Here is a 13,916-nt window from a genome sequence, read left to right as displayed (position 1 = left end):
ACTTGCACAATCGCCAAGTAAGTTTTTCGATTGCTGACAGCCTCATATCCTCAGCTGGATAAGTTCGAGTCATGCTGCCTATTTGAGCTCCTATGAACCGTATAAGTCTTCTGGAGTGGCGGCGCAGTGTGCGAACTTGGTGCAGATTCACAGCAATAGAGACTAAGGTCGCGGTAGTGCGTTGGCGGCATAACTCGTGATCTACTCTCTGTCTGTTTTAAGGCTAAGCAGGTCTTAAGATGTCTCCATCCATTGCATGTGTACGTATTACACCTAACCGAGATGGAGTTTATGGAGTCTTTTAGCGCACACGCAGCAGAAACATTCCTCCGAGCCCGGGATGGGCTCAATGTCAGTAAGAGTCAAAAGGATACGGAGCAACCTTGCTGTAAGGTGGTGCTCCAGTGATGACAATCTTATACTAAAACTTACCGATCTAAACGGCTTTAGATCTCCGAAACAACAGCCCTTGCCTGCATAAAATCCGGGTCAATTCCGATAACGTTGAACTGGCTGTTGTGGAAATTGACCCATTTGTACACGAAGAGCTCGAGTTGCCGCGAGAAACGCAGCTTCTTTCTGGATATTGTAGCAGGTTAGATTCCTGCTTATCCAGAATATACCCTGACATATCAAACATATGTTCAGCGTGCAATGTGTACCCGCGTGACACTAGCCACCTCTTCTCCCTTTGGACCGCTCCCGTCGAAACAGCACGTTTTTTGTGCCTACCGTTGGATGACGTCGATGACAACTTATCTAATCCTTACCATCATAACGGTTTTATATACCCGTTGCAACAACAACAAGAGAGTTTTTTGTACAGTGATCAGTAAAATAACACTTAGAACATTTGCTTCGCTTTCAGACAATTGTTTTGACAGAAAAGTTCGATGTACGCTTTTTTATGAGTACGTTCACATAAAAAGTTTTTGACGCGAAGCCAAGCAAATTGTTGTACAAACCTCATCTTTTTACGCTTTGCTAAGTAACAGTTATATTTTTTATTAGAGAGAAACAAAACTTTGATGCGCTTCGTTGCTTCAGTATGAACTGTCACTCAAAGCGAGGAAAGTTGTATGTGAATGAGCCTTTAGGATTTCCGCAATTAATTCTTCATTTACTTTCTTAATACAAATTAAGGACAAATAACGTTCAGATGGCGAAAACAATCAAGTTATCAAGAAATGAGGCGAAGGTAACCCAAATGAATTACGACATACGGACTTGCTTAATACAAGTCACGCTTACGATACAAAAATTGTAATGCCTTTCTACCTATTGAACCTTGTGCGAAATCGAGTTTCTTCTTCTTCTTTGTTGGCGTAGGAAGGCCAATTGGAGAACCCAAGTATAGTCATGTCCTTCCTGATCTCTCCAACGGAGTGGAGATCTTTCTTTACTTCCCCCGGCAGGTTCTGCAACGAATACTTTCAGAGCTGGAGCGTTTTCATTCATTAGGACGATATGACCTAACCAGCGTAGCCGCTGTCTCTTAATTCGCTGAACTATGTTCAGGTCGTCGTATAACTCATACAGCTCATCGCTTATCGAATGCGCCGTTGTGAATGGGCAGAGGACCATAAATCTTCCGCAAAACCTTTCTCTGGTCTTTGTTCGTCGAGAGAGGAAATTATTTACGACTTCGAAGATATGACTGTCAACAGTGAAGTGGAAGCCAAGTCGCAATTGCGACGACTGTTTGTTTGATGACAGGAGATATTTCGTCTTGCCCTTGAAATTTACTTTAAATTTAAGTTTTAGAGCTTATTACTTTAAAAAGTTGTTGGAAATTGGTTTTTGGTGAGACAGCGGTCTATTTCAAATAAAAATGTGGGGAATATGCATATGTGCATATGCTCGTCTGAATTCTTCCAGTTCAAGTCATACGTGTCATACAGACAGACAATAATGGCATAAACAGTTACATTCTGATATACATAACCCAACTTATGTACATATACTTTGGTTATTTCACAGTATCACGATCACCGTTCTACTAGTGTGAAAACCGTTCTACTAGTTCCGAAAGTCTAGTCATTTTCTCCTCAATGCTATTCGCTCTCCGATTATAATAACTGTATATTTCTTTCTTATCACTTGCGATTAAGCGCATTTCGATTTCGCAACGTTTGTTTCTTAACTGTAAATAAGTACGTGTATAACTGCGAATTTTGCGTATCGCACGTTTTTTCGCTGAGCAGCGAACGCGCGATGCGTTCCAATGAAATGTTCTACATGTTAAGCCTACAGAGCGCAACAAATCGACAGAGTTAATCTTATCTAGCCGATAGGCGATAACCCATCAGCGCTTGCCTCAACTTTACCTGCCTATAGCATACTCTTTTACTTGGCTAATAAATTACCGATAAAAATAATAAAAAAAACGAGCTTCCGATTATTCTGTGTGCCGCCGGTAGTGCTCTAAATATCGAAACGCAATTCAGTCAATGGAGAGCGGTGGTCAAAGCATGTGGTACTCGTCGGCGCGTTAATGTACAAAGTGGTAGCAATGTCGGATGCCGAGTCGGAATCGGAATATACGGATCATTCCAAAAGCCCTATATTGGGAAGGACACTAAAACCCGCCAAGCGCAGGGTCAGAGTGCGTAAGCGTGGAAGTAGAAAGAATAAATTTCAGGGCACAAATCGACGAAGAAAGTATATATGCCTTGTCATAGCAGCACTGGTGACCATCGCCTTATTGGCAGTATTTATATCGATCAGTGATAACAACAACACTAACAATTATAGAACAAGTGTACGTGAGGAAGCAGCAGGAAGCACTGCTTCTCCTAGGAGGAGGTCAAAATCGATAGCAGTTCTAAATTTTCAAAGAGACGAAGTGCCTTCGTTCATTAATTTATGGAACAATTGTTCCGTTACATTATGGGACGCCGCTCAATTTGAAGACTTTCGAAGCTATGACGCTATCGTTATAAATTCAACTCTTGATGATATATTAAGCGGTCGGGAACTTATCAACGTGAACCCAAACGATTCGCTTATCATTTTCGGTTCAGACAAACCGTTACAATACAGTAATAGCCGTAATATATCGTTGGCGAATTCCCATTTGCGTATTTACGATAAAATATTTTCATACTCCTTGAAGTCCGATTTCATTTATCAACCATTTAAAATAGTGCGAATGAATGATTCGAAGATTATGTCACCCAATTTGCAACCAGAATGGGATGCGCCGCAAGCGAACTTCACATCGCAAAGCCTCAGAAATTTTAGATATGAAAGTGTTTTGGACTCATCCCCATTGGCATTGACCATATTGAATGGACCCTGTCATGTCGCGCGTAAGGAATTGATCGAGCGTATAACCCAAAATATGGACGTGCACACTTATGGCGAATGCGGCGAATATAGGTTGGTATTACGGCCTTGAAGGCACTTATTAAGATAAGGGGTGTAAACTTTAGGAGTTTTGTGTTTTTGCGAAAGAAATGATTTGTGTGAACTGTGGCTTCAAGTTATTACAAATTTCACAAATATCTAAATAAGACTGCTGAGACTAGTTTTTGCAAAGCTTTCTATTGGAGTATGGCTGACTTAACAGCTGACATTCTAAGAATTTAAGGTCACAAACGTACATAAAGAAAAAAATAGTCAAAGTAACTTCGTTCCTTCGATATGTGTCTTACCAGACAAAGCAATAGAGCAGAGGGTGGGAAATCGGAGACGGTACTTTGAATTTTGCTGCTGACTAGCTTTTCTCTTATATACCTCTATGCAAATCTTGATATTTCATTCTATTTTAATGTTTTATTGTTTATTTTTTATACACAGCTGTGGCGAAGATCTCTGCAAATATATACCACGTAGTCGAGGGAATAAAACGTATAAGTTTTTCTTGGCCTTCGAAGAGGAACTGTGCGAGGACTACGTTGGCGAGTGCTTCTTCAGAGCCTTGGACCTCAGCTTGTTGCCAGTAGTCTTCGGTGGTGCTAATTACACGCGTTTTGCGCCCCCGAACTCTTACATAAATGCTCGCGATTATGCGAGCATACGCGAACTAACTGAATACTTGCTCTACTTGGACCAGAATCCCGAGGAACACATAAAATATTTCACATGGCAGGAGAAGTATTACCTCCAAGAGAATCGTTATGACTTGTGGGATATCTGCAAATATTTGATAAATGCTGATAAAGTCAAACTAGAACTTAACGCATTGACGGCAACAAATACAACAATTGCGAGTTGGTTAAATGAGAATATGTGTCGACCATATGAATTGCCCGAAACGTGGACTTCGTGAGACTTTGATTCCAGTTGTGAGGGCGTCGAAGCAAATTGAAAAAGGCATTAACCACATGCATATATATATATATATATATATATATACATATGTTAAGTTATAGCAAGGTACATGTGTAAATAAGATTAATTAGTAGCAACGAGCAATTGAATGGACTGTTTTCGCCTTTTCGCCCGTGTTGGTCGCGATAAGATTGTGCGGCTGATATAGCCCCCTAATATTTGTATGTAATATTAGAGTGTTTGTGTTATATGATTAATGTGATACAATTTTATTTTATTTATCTACAGTATTTATTGAACTTAGATAATATTTCTTACTATTTTTTTTAATAAATTGTGTCTATGCAACTAAATTAATGACTCAGAGTGTCATAAATTTGTTTATTGATAAAAATAAACGCATTTGAGTGCATCCATAAATATTCTTGTTCTCAATTTATTCAACTGTATTAGCACCTAAGGCATTTAATTAGAGTTTTACTGCTGTTGGTCTGCCATGTACCGCGCCAGAAGTGAGAAGCCAGCCCTACAGTATGAAAAATAAGTATTACTAGCATTTGCAAATGAGACATTAATAACCAATATCACTTCACTCTTCTTCTTACTCTCTTTCTAGCATTCATGTCCTGCGAAATCTCGCCCATATTTATTGGAAATGGCGCTTGTCCCATGGGCAACATTCCACTCGTCCTCACAACTACATGTGTACTCACTAAATCATTTCAATATTTACAAATGTGTCGGGGATGTTGTTATTTTATGCTTCGTGCCACAGGCGTCCTTTAATCCTTCGAAGCACCTATTTACTCTCAATGTATGCATAAACATAAGCACAAACACGCACGGCTACGGATGAGTGGCGTTATTATGCTTGCAGTAGCCGGAGAAGCGGCTGCGCATGCCAATGACAACAACAGAGCCGCCTACAAAGGACAATAAATCGTCTGACCGTCGGAGCGAACACGGTGACACGGGGACACGGTGTTCTCGTGTCAACAACAAAACAGAAGTCATTCGTGTCGCCACGAGTCGCGTCGCAGAAGCCAAGGAAGCAAACGAATACCAAACCCTTACTAAGAATACGAATATACAGTGGTGGACAAGTAAGTGAAACCAAAGGAATTTCAACTATCTCTAAATGTGAACCAAGCGATATATTATACATCGATAGGCTTAGTTACTACAAAGTGAATTCTTTGAACGTTGGGAAATGCATCGTCTACTTTTATCCAAAGAATTCTTTACAAGTTTTGCTTCTATAGATTATACGAAGTAGAGTGCCTCCTTTGGTAGAGCTTAAGTGTTCCTGACCCAATTTTAAAGGAGTCAATCTTTCGCGGTTTACTTCGAATTTTAATGACAGCATATTTGTAGCCCCTTAACACAGTTCAAACATTATGAAACTTGTATTTCCCGATTTCTGGATGAGTTGTGCGCCCAATTCCGCGGGAGTGCTAAACCTAACCTGCTTTCAACTCGAGACTTTCCCACGGAACCACCGGTTAAGTATTACTTCGTAGGATGGACATGACATTTAAGTCTCCCCTATTGTGCGGACTGACGGACTCCTAATCTGTTGAAAAGTCTCAGTTTTGTCATTATGAAAGTATTCGCTTCGCTAACGGCTTTCCATTTCTTAGTCGACTGACACATGAGTCTCGTTAAGATATCGACCATAAAACTATCACCGAGTATGGCTTTTAGGTTTTTCTTTGTATTTGGAAAGCGTGAGTAATAAAACATGTTCAGAGTCTTCTAAATACTCTGTACACGTCGGACAGTTCGAACGACTGTCATTGTGGAATCTGTAAAGGCAGGAAATCCAGGTCCCTATGTTATCCGTCTATCCACGAATGGATGTCCAGAAAAAGTTTGTTGGTCCAGCATCCTATTGATGAGGACTGCCACCACTGCTGCTGTTTGTGCAAATAATACAATTTCTAAAAGTTTCGCTAAAAATCCATAATTGTAGACTTTGATACATTGGATCGTGTCAGTTAATCGCTATTAGTATAGCATAATAGATTGCCATAAAAATGGGGGGTCGCAGAGGAGAAGATGTGGTTAGCCTTCTACAATTTTGTCTAAGGAGTGGACTTAGGGGATCACATATCCATTAAACTACAAAAATTTATGTTTTCTTTAGTAAACTTGCCCTTCTTGAAACAACTACAAATCTGCAAGGTATTTCAAGTAAATTGTTTATGGCCACCACTGTATTTGTATTTGCTCTACTACAATTCTATATTGCTATGCTTACTCTACGGCAGCTGAACCAACCACGGTGGCTGTCCTGATTAGCGATCCCTCTAATCGCGCTGATGCTGTGACTATCCCTAAGACGCCATGGATTAGTGCTTGTAGCGCGGTGAGCTGCCTTTCGTCTCGCCACTGTTTCTCTGGCATAAATAATTCTTGCCTACATAAATATGAAATTGACATGAACTTGCTTTGTTTTTATTTTTATTTCGTTTGTCAACGGCTGCCGAGCATTATGATTTTAATTTGTCGCGATCCCAGCTGCACCTTTGCACCAACACTGCACCCGCTCTCTCGACCATAAGGACCTTTGGCTTCACAATCGAAACTCGTACTTGTTCCGCATTATGTTATTTCGCTTAATTTATTGTTATGGTCCACTTGGGACACTCGCAAAGGCACTCATATGCAACCGCGCATGCGCCAAGCGGCAAGCTGCATGAACGCCGTTGAATTCCAATTTACACTCACACATCGTGCACTCGGCAAGCTGGCTTAAAATTAGTATGACGCTTGTCAGGAAATTAGATTTACTGTTGTTTAATTTAGGCGAAGAGTGTGAGCAGATGTGCGCTGAAGCGAGCGCAGGCTGCAACAAAACGGTAAACACAAAATTGAAGGATACGCTGAAAGGATGTACCTTGTGTTAGCAAGCATTTAGGCAAATTAACGGTACAGTGAATGCCTTCTAATGTCGAAAGCAGGAGACACAGCGGCTGTTGCCGTCGAACGAACATAAGCCATGCCAGAATAAAGAGCAGACGCTGATATTTAGGGTTGATGCCTCATGTTGTATTTGTGCGAAAATATGCAAAAAGTGCTTTGGCACAACCTGTGCGCCATATGGACACGTGTCAGGATCCTTCGCTGATCTTAATTTCCGATCTGCACGTCAACGATGTGCCGAAAAACACATCACGAAGCGGAAGGGTCGCAGCACGAGCACAAGCAACGCTCCATTTCCCGCAAAATGTGCCAAAAACACCATAAATTGTGGTCGCGAACGCGCCGCTACCCTTTCCACGCTCCCCAACTGCGTTCACTGAGTGCGGTGTCTCGTTTTTCTTTTCACACTATTTTATCGCTGATTGCGACCAATTGTCGGTGAATTGCTCCGTCGACAAGCATGTTGATTGCGGACCACAACTGGCGTTCACTGGCAACAATCGTCGGCCGATCAGCTCAGCGCACAGATGACGCACTCCATGTGGCACACACACACCCCTACGCGTGCGTTTGTGGGCATTCTTCGATCGCTGCGATCAGCTATCTTGATGAGCTACCACAACCGCAAGCCAACGGCGCACACGACACCGCATTACGTTCGACCCCAGCCAGCGAACGCCAGAGCTGCTAGCCGCTCGGAGGCGGAGGCGGACAGGTTGCGGTTTAACAAGCAGAGTCTCCGCCTCCGCGGCAGTGCATTCAAATTCTTGTGCTCTTCTTTTGGTATGTGGAGCAAATGTTGTTGTGTAGCCTATTCCTTTGTGCACTGGTGTTTTTGCTGTTGCGATGTCTGCTCGCGATAAAAGTTGTGGCAACAAAGCGAAACTGTTAAAATTGCGCACATTACTCATAACGCTTGTTGTTGCGTTACCACTGTTATCCTGGCCGCATGCCACGTAGCCACAGACACACATACACACACACGCACTGCGCAAAAGCGTGTTCATCGAATGGATTTAATTTAAATTGTAACTGGCTCGCTGCAACTGCTGCAAGGATAGCATATGCTCATGAACAGTTATTGCTTGTCGCGTTCTTTTTTGGCTTTGTTCGTCCAACGGCTCGTTGGCATGCGATTCTGCGCGGCTTGAGGTTACTTCACTTGGTTACTGTTGTTTGTATAACACGTGGCATTTGTTCACTGATTGCATCGAACTCGTATCGCCGGTTCGCGGGAGCAACTCGTCAACTGTTTGCTCGAAAAAAGGTTATGTTTTTTGAGGCACTGCGAATTTACTGCAATTTCTCCCTACTTTTGGGAACATGTGTATGTGTCTTAAACCCTTTTTAGTGTGCAAATTTGACAAAGACCCCAGAATACAAATATACTCTATGTGTTCTAAGTAATGAACCCACAATGAACTAATATAATTTTAGAGAGTGCAAACTCATTTGTAGAAATTGTGGATTCCACCTGAAATTTTTAGCGTATATACATACAATTGGAGTTCGTATTAAGTCTTAGACTTTGGAACTGAAAAATTTTGAAACCAGAATGTATTACATAATACTTGAAAATACTTATATATATGTATGTAAATTTACCTAAAGTGGCACGTCAGCTGTCGTTCTCTACCTTTGAAACTGCGGTTACTGTCAACGACGGTATATTGTATGGTAACTCTCACCTCTTTCTTATTGCGGTTAATGCAAATTTCACAAAAAAAATATTCATATATTGATGAACCGATCTGTGAAGGCTTCACAATCAAAATCAATTTTGCTTTCGAAGATGTCATAGTCGAAAATATTTAATTAGTTTCAATTACAATGTGAACTTAAATAAACCGAGGGGTTTTCAATAAGGATGCTACAAATAAAGAGAGATAGTGACAGCAAACGACGCCATATTTTTCACCACTCTTTCGGCACTTCTCTTCAGTAAAGATTGCCATTTCATCATGGAAAGATATACGATCTAACAACTTGTCGAAATTATTAAAATTTACCAACGAAATTCGGAGTCAGTGGTCTCAACTACGTCCAATTTATGGTCGTCATAATCGTCCTGTCAGATCAACAATTGAGCGTCTAGATTTGAATTCACAGGCTCAGTACAAAATATTCTCGTGACAGTGAGGCAAAGGACTGTCCGTAGTGACGAGAATATTGCTGCCGCTAGCGCATCAATTGGGGAAGACCCAAATCAGTCTCTCATATGTCGATGTCAAGCGTTAGGCATCTCTGTGACGTCGTTATGGCTAATTTTGCGAAAAGATCTTGGCCTACAACCTTACAAGATTAAGTTGACAGCCGATTGGCCACCAAAATCGTCGTATATTTGTGGATTGGGCTAAACAATAACTTGCAAATGATTCGAATTTTCAAATCATCTTTGGCGAGGAAGCTCATTTCTGGCCGAATGGCTTCGTCAATAAACAAACTATGCGTTATTGGTCAGTTAGCAATCCACGCTTACTCCATGAGTCACCATTGCATCCCGAAAAAATTACGGATTGTTTTTTTGGTACTTCTTCCGTGATGATCAAGACCGGCACGTTACTGTGAATGAGAATCGCTACCGTTCAATGATAAACAAGTATTTTTGGTCCGAATTGGATGATATGGTCTTGGACAATATGTGGTTCCAACAGAACGGCGCACCATGCCACACAGCGAATGTCACAATCGATTTATTGAAAACCAAGTTTGGTGAACGTGTTATCTCACGGAGTGGCCCAGTCAATTGGCCCCCTCGGTCGTGCGATTTGAAGCCGTTAGACTATTTTCTGTGGGGCTCCGTCCAGTCTATGGTCTATGCCGTGTCCGTGGTGGCCGTTCAAAAGAAATCAAGCTTCATACATAATGGCAACGTTTTTGTTTTATTTTAAAAAACTTTTGTGGCGGTCTTATTGAAAAACTCGTTAGTTTTCCAAACATTAAGTCAAGGTTAAGAATCCAGGGGGAGATATAATATAAAACAATCTGTTTAAATGTCATAAACCTTGGGTCTTAAATATCATTATTTGTATCAAGTATGTGTGTACGGTATTTGATCGAATTCGAAGTCATCAGAATCTTATATCTTTAAAAAATTTCAAAGGAACATTCCCCGAATTTGTTCGAGTATGCAATGGGAATTACAGGATATTATTTCGACAATTTACGTACATGAAATCCTCAAAAAGGTAATCGTTCATAAAATAATATCGATCCAAATACATTGAAATCTTCGCGGACTGCTTTAAAATGGTTAAAATATATAAAACGTAAATAAAATATTGTGTTGATTAAGAGAAAGTCCAAATTTTTTAAGATACCTTGCAAACAAAAGAGTGAAGAGCGCCTATCAACCTCTGGTAACATGAGGTCATCTTCGGTTTGACAACAGCTGATGCGAACTTTTTCACTCTTCCACATTAAGCCGAAGTTGTGAAAGTTAAAGCTGGTTCTTTTCACTTTCGCCTCGCTTCGGGCTATGAGTGTGCGACGATCAGTTAATGTCAAAATTCTGGCGGCGACTAACACAGTGACGCGTCGGTGGCTGCAGACTGTCAGCGGCGTTGCGTGTAATTAATCATTCCGAAGTCAAATTTGTGATTTTTACGAGCAACATGTCAGGCGGCGGCAGCGCAAATGCCAAAACAATTAAATGCCTGGACGAAGTGTGAGCGGCTAAACGGATGAACATACAAACGCACGAGTGTGAGTGTAGGCTGCGACGCATCCGAGCCATCACTCGCAGGATTTGCTGCGTCGACTTGAAAAATGCTGATTCATGTCACGCCAGGGCCGAGCATGTGACAGCACCAGCAGGCGCTGCTTTTGTTTTGTTGCATGTTTGCATGTAGTTATGAGCTGCGTAGTAAATATTTTGTTATTATTGTTATTGCCGCTTATGTATTTTCGGCAGTGATGCGCTCGTCTTCAAATTATGTTGTATGCTTAGTGCACGTTCAGTTGTTGTTGCTGCCATTTGGGTTGATATTTTACCGTCTTTATGGCCGACGCCCCCGAATCGGCGCAATTTAGTGGCCGTGTCACTGCTGAGGCGTCTGTCAGTTGGTTCGCTTGGGGCGTTGCTGCCACGGCTGTTACCGCTGTGTTCGTCAGTTGTTGTTGGTAAATAAAATAAAATGCATTAGATGACGCGTGGACCATAAAATAGATTTATTAATAAAATTTTATGGCCTCCAGCAGGGATGTGCGGTGCTGTGTTGTGACATTTGGTGACACAGAATTATGATTTTGATGATTTTGGAAACAAATGTCGAGTAAAATTTCGTCGTGATGATGCGTGGTTTGGAAATGCCTAAATGAAAGGACTGTGAGACAAGAAACTCGCTAAGGGGGAAACAACTGAAGTGGTGATGTATTTGGACATCTGTTTTGCCTTGAAGATATTTAAATATTGCAATGCTCCTGCCACTGCCACCAAACCTGCTTTGCAGAGTAGAGGTGCTACCTCGAAAGCGTAAATACAATGCTATGTTGGTGAAAAAGACTAGGCAGAGGGCTAAACCCAATAAGATGGGGTTAAAAGCAAAAGTGACCTACAAAGCAGGGTGGGAGTTCACGAAAGGCGTAAATGCAAGTTCAACCGGACGAAGGAGGGAGAGTCTTTACTCTTGGCTGTAGCTTGGGCTGCAGCAAGAATAGAAGAAGGCCAGAAACATTACGGATCGAGGCCGTAGTGCAAATTCACGGATACAAGATTCGCAAATCAGATCGAGGATAGATTTGCAGCCAAAAGGCAGCGGTCCGTTGATAACCAAATAACGGTACCAGCGAAACGACCGAGCAAAAAGAAGGCCGCTGTAAAGCCAAACGTCAGGCTCGATCAAGAGAAGCCCACAACGTCTAGGGCGGCAGCGAGATAACCAAGAGACATTTAATCGTGGCACTCATCGATCGAAGCAACCCCCTGGACAAATCAGAGAGGAGAAATGGAAAGCAGTGGAGATGAAACGGCTTGACGCGCTCTTCGACAGATTAGATGGAGACCCGCGCACGCCTATTCCAAGTTTCTATGGTGAGGGTTGGCGCAACGGGGTCAAAGGTATTAAAATGTAAAGACAACCCCTCACTGCTATAGGTAAATTAAGCGATTGCGAAGTTTAAAGGCTTGTGTGATGGAGCCGTTCTAGAAAGACTAAACCGCAGTTGCATTCCATCGATACCGAAGGCGAAGGTTCTCACACTTCGCAAGGTAAAACCAGAGGACCTTTAGGAAAACTCGCTTGCTTCTTACTCACACGGTCTCAAAAGAACTGCCGGACGGCTGTTGACAGGTTAGATGATTTGAAGTTCTGCACATATCCTTTTCTGTCCAAGTCGGTACTCATTTGTCGGACAAACTTAATGTCATTGTCCACCTCTATGCTACCAATTACATAGTGGGATTTCCCCGAAAAGTGCGACTCTGAAAATCTCGTGCCAATTTCAAAGTTCGATTTATATGAAGAAATTCGTTTAAAACTTGATTTTTAAACGTTATTACCAATGTAAGATTTCGAGTTGGGGATAACTTCGAGTTATCGAAGTTCGAGTTATTGGCGTTCAGCTGTAGTATAATTCGCTGGTTATAAAATATAACGTGATCTCTCCTTCGGAACTTATTCCACTATTGCTAGGAATGCCTTAAGTACACATATTAATTTTAAGCCAAAAACTTGGTAAATATTTAGTTCACACTCGAGTTCAACTATCTCAAAACAAATATATGTAGGTATTTGGTCTCTGAAAGCTGCCAGTGAAATAACTGCAAGGCGTAACGGAATGTCAGTTAGCAAATATTATCAAAGAATTTCGATGTCAGCTTATCCAACACCTCTTCATTTAATTCTAGTTAGCGGCATTAGAAAAAGCCCCACACACACAGCCACACATACACACGAATGGGTTGCATGCAGCGGCTCGGCGCATGCCTCTGCATAACCAAGCAAGCTGCATTCCTCACGCCTGCGATCAGAGCCACCGCGAGGATGAAAAACTTTTTCCAGACAGCTTAAATGTGCCGTCAATGAATTCAGCTAATTTAGTGCTTTTCTCTAGCGTTTCTCGCCTTATTTGTGGATGCTATTACAATGCAAATGAGTGAAGAAGGGTGCCGAGCCGCAAGCCGCCAGCCGACAACCGACAGTCTCCCTAGATGTCTTTAGAAAGTCAAGTGCGTCTCAAGTTACCCGCAAAGCAAATAATATAGACGACTGTGTGTTTGACTATGTAGTTGTGTGGGTAAGTGCATAGGTATTCATTCATTGAAACGGAACCGAGCCAACAGCGCTGACGAGTTGAACAATTGATCAAATAGCATAATTTATCAAAACGACTTTGGAAAACAAATATCGGTAATAGAAATGCAACGCCGCGGTGTTCGGCAAAGCGTAGAAGACATTGCAACATAAACCATACATACACACAAGGCAGTACTTATGTAAATTTGTATAGGCACCTTCCCTCGGTGCCTCATTTGTTTAAACAATTTAGTCGGACAAAGCAATTCAAAATGACATTTGTTGTTGTTTTTATTGCTCGTGTATTGCTTTGCTATTTAAATGCTTAGCTTATTAGTGTCTTCGGAAAATTATGTTGTTGAAACATGAGTAGCGTTATTGCCCCGACCCGCTAGTTTATAATGTTAATTTCACACAAAAAGCATAAATTTGAGTTGATTTCGTTTAAATTAGATTCTTGACTAAATTACATCGGTTATT

At 41.5% G+C, this 13,916-nt stretch overlaps 2 protein-coding genes across 2 annotated transcripts in view; both read left to right on the top strand.

The window, feature by feature from the left end:
* Window positions 1–2,439: 2,439 nt before the first annotated feature.
* On the top strand, window positions 2,440–4,640 carry LOC126761227 (uncharacterized). Its single transcript, XM_050477217.1, has 2 exons — window positions 2,440–3,381; window positions 3,802–4,640. Exons 1-2 carry the CDS (start codon window positions 2,495–2,497, stop codon window positions 4,271–4,273), a joined length of 1,359 nt encoding a protein of 452 aa, XP_050333174.1. The 5' UTR covers window positions 2,440–2,494; the 3' UTR covers window positions 4,274–4,640.
* Window positions 4,641–5,179: 539 nt separating this feature from the next.
* Window positions 5,180–13,916, top strand: part of LOC126761625 (uncharacterized) — a 50,357-nt gene continuing 41,620 nt past the window's right edge. Inside the window, exons 1-2 of the mRNA XM_050477953.1 lie at window positions 5,180–5,378; window positions 6,546–6,643. Coding sequence (XP_050333910.1) covers window positions 5,180–5,378; window positions 6,546–6,643 — 297 coding nt within the window. The remainder of the gene's footprint in view (window positions 5,379–6,545; window positions 6,644–13,916) is intronic.

The sequence above is a fragment of the Bactrocera neohumeralis genome, chromosome 6 (genome assembly GCF_024586455.1).
Source record: "Bactrocera neohumeralis isolate Rockhampton chromosome 6, APGP_CSIRO_Bneo_wtdbg2-racon-allhic-juicebox.fasta_v2, whole genome shotgun sequence".
In the NCBI taxonomy this organism is placed as follows: Eukaryota; Metazoa; Arthropoda; class Insecta; order Diptera; family Tephritidae; genus Bactrocera; species Bactrocera neohumeralis.
This window is presented reverse-complemented; position numbering and strand designations above follow the sequence as displayed.